Below are 13156 nucleotides of genomic sequence, written 5' to 3' on the forward strand. Positions count from 1 at the left end.
GCATTAGCAGGATGTGTTTCTCTCAAGGGGAAGGGGTTAATTTTGCTGGTGTTGGTCTGTTGAGGTCAGTTGGAAACTTGGAAACAAGCTTACTGGACATATATTTGTCACTTGCTCCCTTGGATTCTTTTCCTGAACTTTTAATGACAAAATGACACTTCCTTTTATTTTCCCTCTTGATTCTCTTTCTTTTTAATTTTTTTTTTCAGTATGTATTCAATTCACATCTTTCGGGGAAAAAAAATATGCCATTTGCATATGGCTTCTGCTGGGGTGCCATATTGCAGGCGTGGGGATCATTTTGCCTTGATTATAAGTGCTTTCTGGTCTCAGCTTTCGTCATCCTAGGGGTGCCATTTAGTAATATTTACTGTTTATCCTCAAGTTTCATCGTCCTAGGGATGCCATTAAGTTCCACTCAAAGAAATGTTAGAACAAGTGCTACACATTCTTAGGTAGCTTGTACTAATTCTCAGTGTTCGATAGTTTTACTTTTACCTAAAGAATTAGTATGTACCCCCTTTGTTTTACCTTTTTGGAGGTTTGGGGAAATGTGAATCTGTTAATGCACGGTGTTTGTATTTACGGTCGGATCTTTTTAGACTTAGAGAGTTTTAAAAAGTATAAAATACTTAATATCGCAGTGACACCAAAAACAATGGTCAGATGAATGCAAAACGAATAGTGATCTTTGGAGGTGATGAAATATTGAAAAGGCTAATTAGGATTGAAATGAGCCACATGTTCATGCCCCTCCTTCAATGTTCTGTAGACTTGATTTTATCCTTGAGCTCTAGTGCAATCACCTGCATAATTCATAAAATAGTTTCCAACTGATTTTCATACTGAAATTATGCATTCTGGGTCACAAAGTTGAAGCTGCAATGTTGAGTTTCCACATTCTAGCAGAACTTCTGGGCATCCTATTTCTTATACTGCTACAGAGAACTATTTGATAAACCGATTGTTTGCATAGTTTTCTCGCTTTATTGACTTTTGTTGGATCTCCCTCTAATTAGACTGTTACTCTCTGTGCATCACTTCACTTCATTTTATTTGTTTCTCATTCTCATTATTTTTAAATTATCAGGTCAACAAAGAAATTTCTTTCAAGTGGTTTGTGTGTGCATTCAGTGGAGGAACTCCTTCATAGATGGTGAGGCAGATGGTCTAAAGTGAAGCAGCAGGCAGCTGTATCATGTTTCCAATAAGAGAAAGTTTGTTGATGCAAAAACATAGACACCAGGTACAAAAATAGAACCACATAATTAGCTAATCAAGATAGATACGATTCCATTTTGAACTCTGTCGACTGTCGAGATTTGTGTCATGTTTTCAATATCCTGCATGTAGTCTTGTCTTCGTGGTTTTAGTTGATGTGGCATTCTTAAAGGAAGTGTATAAGAAGTATTTTCTGTATTTTCATTGGATTAGAAATCTAATTTATTCTTAGTACCTGTTAGTCATGAGTTGTAGTGGATTAGTGGATTTATATGCTTTAGTGGATTTATATTTGTAAGAAAACATCATACAGCAAACCTACCTTGTACTTTGGAAGGCAAACTTGTGTTTTTATTAACAACAAACCTAAGCAACTCCTGGAGTAGCAGTAACCTTATGGTTCAATTTAGGGTGTTCACTTTTGAGGCCTTAGTGTTTTCAGTCGTTTGAAGCAGGGAACTCTTTCTGCTGCACATATGTAGGCTCATCGTTTGGTTTGCATTTGAGGAGAGATAGAGATACAAATGTTGAACATTTAGCTAAAGCCTAGTGTCAAGTTGGTCAAGATTTATGTATTATTTCATAGTTTTCCTCTCAAATTTGGTTTCGATTGTCACTGATTATAACTGGTGGTGCAAATCATTTCTCAGTAGCTGAACATGCCTATGCTTGAATTGTCTTATAAATCTACATAACAACAGTCGCCTTATTTTTTTCGCATATAGACATGATATGCTGCTCCATCGAAGTTGTACGATATTGAAAAGTAGGCATGAGGACGCTATCTTAGTTTTTTTTTTTTATTATTCTTGCCAAACTTTAGATTGTCTTTTAAATTTTTTTTATGGAATATATTTTTAGTATGTTAGGTTGAATGTTCAAAGCTATGTGTGTGTGTCTCGTACATGTTCAAAAATGTCTATCTTTATTATTGGCTCTGTGATGTTGTTACACCATTTTGGACTTGCAATTATGTATGGAACACTTAATTAAATTCTTGAATGCTGTAGCCTGCAGAGATTCCCCTTCATGGTCCTTTGGTTGCATCTGCTTTGTTGCTGACTCTCCCATGCTGAGCTTTGGCTGCAACATGTGAAGCTCGATGATGTATCTCTTGGATATCACTTACTGGTGCAAGCAAAACCAGAGCATGTGCGAGGACGATAAAGTAATACCACGACTGATACCAATGCTCCAAATAATGCTGATGTAGAGTAGAAGGATGCAAAAGAGAAGTTGTTTTGTGCTGTTGTTCTATTGGGTCTACAGCTGTATTTCGAAGTTTTTTTTTTCATATTTACTTATGAAGAGAAGAGAGACAGTGGTTGGGCATTGGGGAACATTTGATATTGTTGCATCATGAATTGCCAAATGGTCTGTTATGATTTTTGAGTTCTTAGAATGTGGATACTTTATAGAGGGGAAGTAACTGACTGAACTTCTTGTGATAAATGATGTCTGTTGAATGATATTCAGGGTCTGTTGTTTGCTATGAGGTACTACAAATTCAATTTTAGGCGATACGATTTTATTATGATCATATATATTGTTTGAAAGCTTTAAATGAGCATGTTCTGTAGTAAAGGAACTCAGACAACTTCACGAGATAAGTTTTCCCGTGGACAAATTTATTCACAGGAGACACAAATGTACTGCAGAATAGACATAAACCTTTACTGTGTGTTTGTAATCTTTACGACTTGTAACATCTTTATGGATTTAAGTACAAAAACCAGCCTGTAGCAAACCAAAAACACATCGAAGTACCAAAACCAGCCTGTGTAAACCAAAAACACTTTCATCATAGCTGAATATGCTGGCAGAATTTGATTGGCCGCCACCACCCACCAGGCATTTAAGAACACGCCAGTATTTACCATGGTAAACTAACTTGGTAAGAGGAAATTTCTCCAACAACTAACTGGTTTTGGTGGTTAGAAACGAGATCTCGCTCTAACCTCCTCTGAAGTGTCTGGAGTGTAACCCCAATTCCTCCAACCATGCAATTTTGAAAACTACTTTAACTGCAGCTTTGACAACTAATACTATTTTCTAGAACCTTTTGCGCAAAATTTGAACATCTAGTGGTATATAAAAAGTATGTCACCTTATTGTTCGCTCTCTGTGTAAATTTCTCTGCTTACATCTCCTCTAGAATTCTTCAACTCTTTCGTCGAAAATGGCAGAAAAAACACCAAATCATGTAGTAGTAACGGCATTTCCATTCGGAACACACGCGATACCATTATTCAATCTAGTACGTAGATTAGCAGTTCAAGCACCAGCATTAACATTCTCGTTCTTCTCCACCGTAAAAGCCAACCAATTAGTTTTCGGGAATAAATCTAAATCTTACAACAATTTACCGAACAATATACCAACCAATATGAAGCCGTATGATGTTGATGATGGTATACCAAACGGTCTTACAGGAGATCCCAGGGCTGAAATGAATTTCTTTCTTAAATCCATGGCAGAAAATTTTGGAAACAGAATTGATCAAGTGTATGGTGATGATTCATCAGATGATATTAAGTGTTTCGTAAGTGATTCTTTCTTGTATTTTACTGGCGATTTGGCTGAGCGAAAGGGAGTACCATGGATTTCTTTCTGGACTGCTGGTCCTTGTTCTTTATCAACTCATTATTACACTGATCTTATTCGGCAAACCATACCTCCTGGACCTGATGGTATTCAAGGACGTGAAGAAGAACTCATCGACTTCGTTCCAGGATTATCTCGTATAAGAACCAGAGACTTGCCAGAAGGTGTTCTTTTCGGAGGCTGGGAATCTGAGTTCTCGCGCATGTTGCATAACATGGGGATGATGTTGCCGCGTGCTGCTGCTGTTACCATTAATTCATTTGCGGAATTAGATTTGCCAATTCTCGAAGATTTCAATTCCAAGTTTCAAAAATGTCTCACAGTAGGTCCATTCACTCTAACTTCTCAAAATCCATCTCATACTCATGATGACCCTCATGGCTGCGTTACTTGGTTAGACAAACAACAGCCAACATCCATCGCTTATATTAGCTTCGGCACAGTGACTACACCACCACCTAATGAACTTGCTGCCCTGGCACAAGGATTGGAAGAAAGTGGTGTACCATTTTTATGGTCATTGAAAGATGATCTGGTAGGTCAATTGCCTAATGGGTTCTTTGAAAGGACTAGTGAGAGAGGATTCATTGTTCCATGGACTCCACAACAACGAGTACTGGAGCACGACGCGATCGGTGTCTTTGTGACACACTGTGGATGGAATTCAATAATGGAGAGCATTACAGGTGGCGTACCAATGATATGCCGTCCATTTTTTGGTGATCAGAGAATTAACTGTCGTATGGTATCTGATGTTTGGGGGATAGGGACCAGGATTAGAGACGGAGTGTTTACAAAGGACGGAACGGTGGAGTGTTTAGATATGATCTTCTCCGATGAGAAACTGAGAGAGAAAATTGGTGCCCTCAGAGGATTTGCCAAACATGCTGTTGGTCCGAAAGGGAGTTCTACCAGGGGTTTCAACACTCTGGCAGAGATAGTTTTAAAAGATTCGAAATGAAGTTTATGCAATTGTTACTATCTCTTATTATACAGCTGGAAAATGGTATCATCACAATTTACAAAACTGGCTAATGAAAATTTATATCCTTTTCAAATCTTTTCAGTCATGTCAATGTAAACACAGTGGAGCATGTAATCTTAAAGCATCAATCAATCTGTTCTGAACAGTTACAGTTTTTTTTTTTTTTTTTTGAAGTAAAAAGTTTTAGATTGATATTGAAAAGGCAAAAAAAAAAACAAGAAGAGAAGACGCCTAGGTGTACAAGGGGGAGGCAAAAGCAGCCTAAACCAAAAAGACCACAAACACTGGGCAACACACCTAGTGTTACAAGAGCTAACAGCTACTCATAGATAACAAGAAAAAAATTAACAGCAAATCATAGCACCCTTCTACTTTGTTTTTTAGTGGGAGTTCGCTTCCCTCTTCCAAGCTTATGATTACAAGAAACCCCAGGCCAAAGCACCCTTCTACTTTGTTTTTTAGTGGGAGTTTGCTTCCCTCTTCCAAGCTTATCATTTACAAGAAACCCCAGGCCAAAATTAAAAAGATGACGGTACCCAAATACACCACAATCTTTTTGTTTCAACTTATAAGTCCTTTTACCGAGTTGTTTTGGGATAAAAATTGATTCTGCTGGTTTTGGTAAATTTGGATGTGCCGATGAGAAACGAATCTAAACCCTAAACAAATCTACTGCACGAGAGTACTTTTAGATTCGACAGATCAATCTGTACAATTCTGGCCTAAACCAAGAAATGACCGTTCCAGTCTTGCTTCGGTCACAAAGTGAAGGAGAAGGGTTGATCCTAGGGAGTGAAGCGAAGAAAGTGTTGAGATCAAAATATTGAATTATGAAGGTGTGGTTGTTTTATGACTTGTATCATAATATGGAACCGGCTTGCGGAATGTTAGCTATCAGTTCTTGCTGTTTTCTGGATACTTGTGTTGATAACACTTGTCCTTTGTCGAAATAGGTCGAAAACCTATTTATACAAGTCATGATTGAGCACCTGATCTCGTAGGAAGTGAAGACAGTTAAGCAGTGAAGAAGTGGAGTCGTGTAAAAAGTGGTGATCATCATGTTCCCATCACGAGGGAAGACTGGTCAGCTTTACACCCACTACTCACTTACTGTTCATTAACCGTCCGCCCTTTCCTGACACTTTCTCGTAATGGGCGCGTTGCACGCCGCATTGTTCTAAACCGCCAGACCAGTACCCTGATGAACATCCCCCAATTTGTGACATGTTTGATGTCTCGAGTATTTTCGTGGAAAATAGGCAGCAGATTGCTGAGTGGGTCTTGTGTGCAAGACCTAATTATTCCGACCAATCGCGTGCATGCTAGGCGGCGGGTAATCATGTGTGGCGAGCTAAGTCATGAGCAAGAAATAGTGTGTGACGCTATTAAGTTAGTCTTGGTTGGTCGCCTAAGATTTAGTCTAGGCCAGTCAATTCGGCTGGCGAAGTTGGACGACCGAGATTGCAATTTATGGAAGGGGGTGGTCGTCGATTATGGCCACATCTCGTTGGCACCTGCCAGTGGCATAGTGGCGGAGTGGCGGAGTGGCGCCTGCCTGGCGTGGCTGCGGCTACTATATCTTAGCATATACTACCGTGGCCACGTTGAATAAAGAAATTATCGCAAGGCCATAATGCGGGGACGATCATGGGTAGCCAAAATATGGCGCGGGCACTATTCTTTAGGGTCTTCTGGGTCCCACATGGCTTGTGGCATGTTGTGGGCCCGAAGTGGCATAGTCATTCGATGACTAGGAATTAGGGTTTCCTCTTGATTCGACCAATGCCATTAAAACAAGAGTTTTATTCTGATCAGAATACCCTGGTTAGAGATTGTTATGGCGTTGGCCACGAACGAAAAGTGAGATAGCATGCGGCCGCTCTGTTATGAAACGTCGGCATATTGCTGTCGCGGAATAGCATGGCCTGCTAATTAGTATGCCGACGCGATTTGGCAGGTTGATTAACTAATTGACATGGCGGCCACGTTGACGCGACGACCACTAGGTGTTGGCGCGGTTTGGGTTTATTTAATGCGTGTGGCGGGTTTAAAGCGATTTGATTGGTCGATAGGAAAGAGGGTCGGCAAGCAGCATGGTCCTGGCCACACTCCAAGTGCGTGTAGCGCATTTAAAGCGACCTGATTGGTCGATGAGAAAGGGGGCCGGCAAGCAGCATGGGCCCGGCCACATTCCAAGTACGTGTGGCGCATTTAGAACGACCTGATTGGTCGATGGGAAAAAGGGGGGCCGACAAGGGAAACATGGAGCGTGGCCATCCGGCTACAGGTGGCGCCTGCTAGGGCGAACTGGCCGGCCATGTGACGCGGCCACGCCTCCTCTTGTTGCTGCTCCTATTTTCCGCAGCTCCTCTTTTATTTCTTGTTTTCTGATTTTTGGCAGGACTTTGCTCCTACTAGTCCATGGAAGATTAATTTCCTAGCTTACCTAGGTTTGGTCTCGAACAATAGGGTTCGAGATATTGCGCAGGGCGCAAAAAACCTAATTTTTGCAAATTAATTAGGCCAAAAATTGAATCTTGTGAGATATCACAAAATTGAATAAATTTGTGTGTGTTGACACAGAAATTCTTTAATTTTATTCTCAGAGAGCAGTTAGCGCGTCTTCTGATTGAGCACTTTCATGCAGACCTTAATCTTGATACTTCGGGAAATTCATTCTACTCAGCTGCGAGTGAACACTAATTGTCATGTCATTCCAATATTAAGGGTTTAGCCGGGGAACATAGCATAGGAAATATACTCAATAAGCCATACATTAATGAATAATGCAGGCGGGAGATTAAATACTCATTAGGCTCTTTACTAGTGAACAATTCATCTAGGAGCTTGAGTTTTAATACAATATGAAGAGCGGCACAGGAACTCATCAGATTTTGATATATCCTTCAAATTCCTTGCGCAATATAGACATATCAAGGTCTACTACTTCTGATGTCGGGTCATGTAGATAGACTTTTACGGTTTTCGCCCTAAGCTAAAAACCACCATCAACACGAGTGTGATCGTCTACGGACAAAGTCGAGGCAAACAACTTCGATATTCACACTTTGTATGATTGACTATGGATACAAGACCGAGACAATATGCCTACCAAAGTGTGATACTTGATAATAGGTTCGGACTTAACCAAACTCTATAGGATCACTATCAAGTATATCGGAGTTAACGTAAAGTGCAATTTACTTTAAATTATATAAACAAATATAATTGCGGAAAACAAAAGCAAATCACACAGCAAGATTTTGTTAACGAGGAAAACTGCAAGTGCAGAAAAACCCCGGGACCTAGTCCAGAATTGAATACTCTCAGAATTAAGCCGCTAGACAAAATCTACACCAACTTCGTATAGTTGAGACCAAGCAACGACCCTTAGTTCACTTAGTTTCCTCAGTATCCCTGCGCTTCCGACTTCGAAGGTCACGCACTGGTACAATTCCTTTGGATCGTATTCCAAACAGCAAAGGAACGACGAATCTGTTTGGTAACAACTCTATTGATTCTTTCCAAGATAAAGATATCCCAAGTCATACGCAAAGGCTCTTCCGTTTAATCTAATAAACTCCTTTTCCTAGTTAGATCAATCTATCCAATAACTACCAAAGAAGTTAAGTTTAGATTTGCAATCGATAAGTATAGATCTCAACGTGAAACTATAAAACGATGTCGATCTCACGCAACTAATCAATCGAATATCTGATTCTAGTTGGATCCCTGCCGATCAAGGTTTGTGCACACACAAAGATATGAGAACTAATAAGAAATCTTCTTCGTCTTCAAATCTTCTTTAATCTTCAATAATAACCTACACAACACACTTGAATCTCATGTGATCAATCACACATAGAACGGAGTTTGTTAATAATGGATTATCACAAGATGTCTTTAGATCTAACAAGAGTTCTAAAGATCCCGTCGATACTTCGATCTAGTTTGAGTGAATCTTATATCAGAAGAGAATATTCTCAAGAATAAACAAACTAGGTGCAATCAAAGTTTCAACAACCATTAGTCCATCAAATCAATCGAAAACTAATAACACTGCAATTATCTAGTTTTCGACCAACGGTACTCGTAGAGATTCTTGAACACACAAAAGTATTTAAACGAGCGATCGTAAGAGATTCCACCTAATTAGGATACTTTCCTCTCCGAAGAGACGGCTCCACCAGAAACAACAAGAAATAAAGTTTGCCTGGCTCTTAGGATAGTTTGCTAGAAATGAAAACTTAGGTATTTATAGACCAAGGATGTTTGGACATCAAGGAATTTCCAAAACCGAAAATATTCTCAAGATATACGATGAATAGCAAGATTCGGTTTTCCTAATTTCAATAAATGCTTGTCCAATATTTTCGAAATCTCTCAATAGAAAATATCCAATTAGTAAATGCACATTACCAATTTTTATTCTCTAGAGATATGCATTTAATTGCTGGTAATTACAGCATATAAAACCAAAAACCTTAATTAAAAGATTCTCAATTTATTTCGGCACATGATCTCCTTGAGTACTAAGGGATATCTTTGAACAATAAACGATAAGAGTTATTGTACGTGATCAAAGTATGTTGACATCTTTTCACTGTAAATCCTTATTCATATTTACATGGATTTACATTCTTGGAATCGGTTATACCACACTTCCAAACAAGTTTAGAATTGGTTGACCTGTACTCCAAGATAACTATGTGATTGATCAAATACCAAATCACATACATGGGTTCAATCGGTTCTACCAATCACTAGGATCGGTTATACCTTAATATGGAAATACTTGTGATCGGTCACACAAGTTACCCAGGATCGGTTACATCAGTTACCAGGATCGGTTCCATATCCCCATGGTATTGCTTGTAATCGGTCACACCAGTTATCTGGACCTGTTACCAATTACAAGGATCGATTACACAACACTCTGTGATCGGTCACACCAATTACCAGGATCAGTTACACCAATTACAAATATCGATCATACCATCTCATGGTGATTACTTAGGATCAGTTACACCAATTAATAAAAATCAGTCATACCAAATCATAAGTCAGGCATTGTGATTAGTTATACCAAGATACATAACCAAGGTTAAGACCGGTTCTACCATCTCATACATATTGGTCACCCAAATATTTGCAATGAATAGCCGGACCAATAAGCCTAATGATTTCCATTTTGATTCACGAAACAAGTTCATGAATGTAGTTCCTTTAAACGAATGTAAAACATTGTTTCCTATGATGAAATATTCACCATAACCCATTCACATAATCATACCAGTATATACAAGTTCAAAAGATAAGCGTTATACTTCGTAGTCTAATTCCCTAATACTATGATCATACAATTATGACCATGTCACATCACTAGAGTATTATACAATATGTACAGTATATACAACTTCGCAGTTATGTTTTCAATATAACACGACTTGAAGATACGTTAGGAATGAAACAATTCAAGTCAATATTACTAACCTCAAGTGGAAGGATGATGTCGTCGTTATAGTTCGTTACTTCTTCACATTCTTCAGGTCTCAACATTCCTAGAATTTCTAGTCTAACCTAAACGAAGTTGACTCTAGTATATAATCAAGTGACTTTAGATGAGTTTTACACTAAAATATGACAACCAAACTTGGCATACCAATGCTTGGTGAGTTCAACCGAGTTATGCTCTAACAAAAATATTTTAGCATGTTCTTTCTTCACCTTCAATTCTCCTAGACTCAATGGACATGTTAAGCGGGAATTGAACCCGCAACCTATAGGTTGGGAGTCCAATCCATGGCCAACCAGGCTAATGCCAGTTGTTCTACATGTATCCTGATTTTATTTTTACCAGTTAATTTTTTGGCCCCTCCAACATTTGAATCATGTCTCCGCCGCTTCCTAGATTGTTATAATCCTTAACAATGCCACTTAGAATAAGCTTAGTATCTGTTGGTGTATCTTTAGAGGAAGCACCGAACAAAGAAGTCAATTGCAAAAGCTTGTCCACTTTTTGGTCTTCGCTGATAGGCTTTCTATGAGGTATTTCCTCAACAAATTTGAACTTATCTTTTCTTTTAACTACATCGGCCTTAGGGAAGTTCACTTTTTCCACTTCCATCTCTTCAATATTTGTTTCATATTCAGATTCATCGTTTTCATCACCAAAACAGTCTTCCTCATAATCATCCTCTGCAGGAGGGTCTTCAATATCACCTTGAGTACTGCTTCCCTCCATATCCTCCGAAGTTTTTATACAGCTACAGTTACGCGGTTGCATGTCTGAAAGATAGAAATTTAGATTCATGTCATTTTTTGTTGCAAAGATAGCATTGAAGCATAATAAAAATGGAGCATAAAATATAGATAACATAAACTGACTAACAAAGCGAGATAATGGAAGGTTGCATCAATTTCTAGAAGAATCAAATCCCTAATGCAACTCGTATCTTTTGTTTTCTTTTTTTTTTTGGCTCAGCCAACTCATAACTTCATATGGAACAACCTTCTGTATGAAACTAGTTAACCCATCCGGTTCGACCGGTGAACATGCGGCCTAGTTCGATACAAATTGACCCAATTTCGTTACTAGTTACTACTTTGCCAATATTGGAAACTGATTGTTTTTATTTTTTTGTCGATTTTCTTTTCAAATCTCAAAAAGTTGTTTTCGATTTCCAATATTTTATGTTATAATATTTTTTGCTTCTCAAGGATCCATCACAGTAAACTTTTTACTTCTCAAAGCATCCATCATCCATTAAAACATAATACTGAAAGAAAAAAAGAAAAAAAAACACAAATCATCCCACAATTTCCATTTCTGAAATATCTGAGTACCAAGTTTTTTACTTTTATATCACTTGATTTTAATTTATTATTGTAATCTATTTTTTTTAGAGTTTTAGTAAACTTACTTACGTAAACCACTCGTAGAAACAGTATAACATCTATATTATAAGTTTTTTTCTTGATACAGTAACTATGCATGGAGCTTCTGAGGCGATCGGCTGCTCGCATTCCTCTGAAAGTGCAAAAGATAAATCGTGGCTGAGAACGCAGGACACTTTTCTGCCTGAATCCATCGTCTTATAATGTTAACATGTGTGCACTTGACGTAAACCCTTCAAGACAACCTATAACGTGTGTCAAAAAGAAAAATAAAAACTTCCTCTATTATCTTTTATGTCATCATCTCAGTTGCAGTGAATGTTTTGGAAGTTGAAATTGAGGTGAGATCTCGACATAAAAGAAAAAAGATTGGGTTAAAAGTGGGTGCATCAAAAGGATTTTTTCATTGTCCCTAGGTTTAATTCACTTATTTATTCTTCCCAATTTAAAGGCGCTTTTTTATTCTTTGTTTTAGGCATAAGTAAGTATTTTTTTTGTTTTCATAGGTTTTAATGGGATTCCTGGATAAGATTTTTTATACAATCCTTGTTGATATTTACTCACCGTAAAGTTAAAATGGTACCTGACACCTGCTTTAGCTTACGAGAGTAACATAATGAGAGAGTTGAGGCATATAATCTGCTCAATCGATTATTCTCTCAATAAAAAAAACACTATATTACTCATTGCTTTTAAATATGGGAAGACCGATATTTATGAATTTTTGATTTAAATTATATTATCTTAATTAATATTTTGCGTATTACTGACGCATTACCAATGTCTTGCTCCAACAAGACGAGGGTCCTGGCAAAAGAACTACAGACTCCTGATAATATTAAAAGAAGGGTCCTTTGTTAGTCGACAATCACCTGTTCATGACCTTTGGTAGGTAAAATGATTGACTATTGAAACCTAATAGAGTAACTAAATATGGCTCCAAAGACTGCAATTTCTACTGAATGCTAACATCATTATCATGATGGTCCATTTCAAAGGATTTCCGTCTTTTGCTGCTCAAGAATCTGACGCTTAGCTTTATTCCACCTAGTTACCATAATCCATGGATTACTCCAACTTCTGAAATCACCACCAATGGGTTTAGAGTCAGATTGAATTATGATTTTTTCACACTTTATGCTAACAACTCATTTTATTGCCACAATCACAACCATCCCAGCAATATAATTGGTTAGTACCCCAATTCCTCTATAGATGGTACCAATAATCTAACATAAGTGATTCCGACAAATAATGCCAGCATTTCCTGGATTATCGAAGCACCTCCATCATAACAAAATAATGCATATCCTCTTGCAGGAGCTAACCACTGATATTCCCTTACTTTATCTGTTTTTACTTTCCTGATTCCAACTTTGAAGAAATTTAGAAGTTGTAAATCATATGTGTGGTTCCACATATCACCACTTGTTTTAAGGCACCCTTCAG

The 13156-nt window shown here is 38.0% G+C and overlaps 1 protein-coding gene across 1 annotated transcript; it reads left to right on the forward strand.

Annotated features, from left to right (window-relative positions):
- Positions 1 to 3305: 3305 nt before the first annotated feature.
- LOC113299339 (anthocyanidin 3-O-glucosyltransferase 7-like) lies at positions 3306 to 4970 on the forward strand. The gene has a single exon (XM_026548353.1). It carries the CDS (start codon positions 3401 to 3403, stop codon positions 4784 to 4786), a length of 1386 nt encoding a protein of 461 aa, XP_026404138.1. The 5' UTR covers positions 3306 to 3400; the 3' UTR covers positions 4787 to 4970.
- Positions 4971 to 13156: the final 8186 nt, after the last annotated feature.

This window comes from Papaver somniferum, chromosome 7 (genome assembly GCF_003573695.1).
Source record: "Papaver somniferum cultivar HN1 chromosome 7, ASM357369v1, whole genome shotgun sequence".
Lineage (NCBI taxonomy): Eukaryota > Viridiplantae > Streptophyta > Magnoliopsida > Ranunculales > Papaveraceae > Papaver > Papaver somniferum.

What these genes read in the sequence shown, in the direction of transcription:
- LOC113299339 (XM_026548353.1), top strand. Translation starts at nt 3,401, where the DNA reads ATGGCAGAAAAAACACCAAATCATGTAGTAGTAACGGCATTTCCATTC.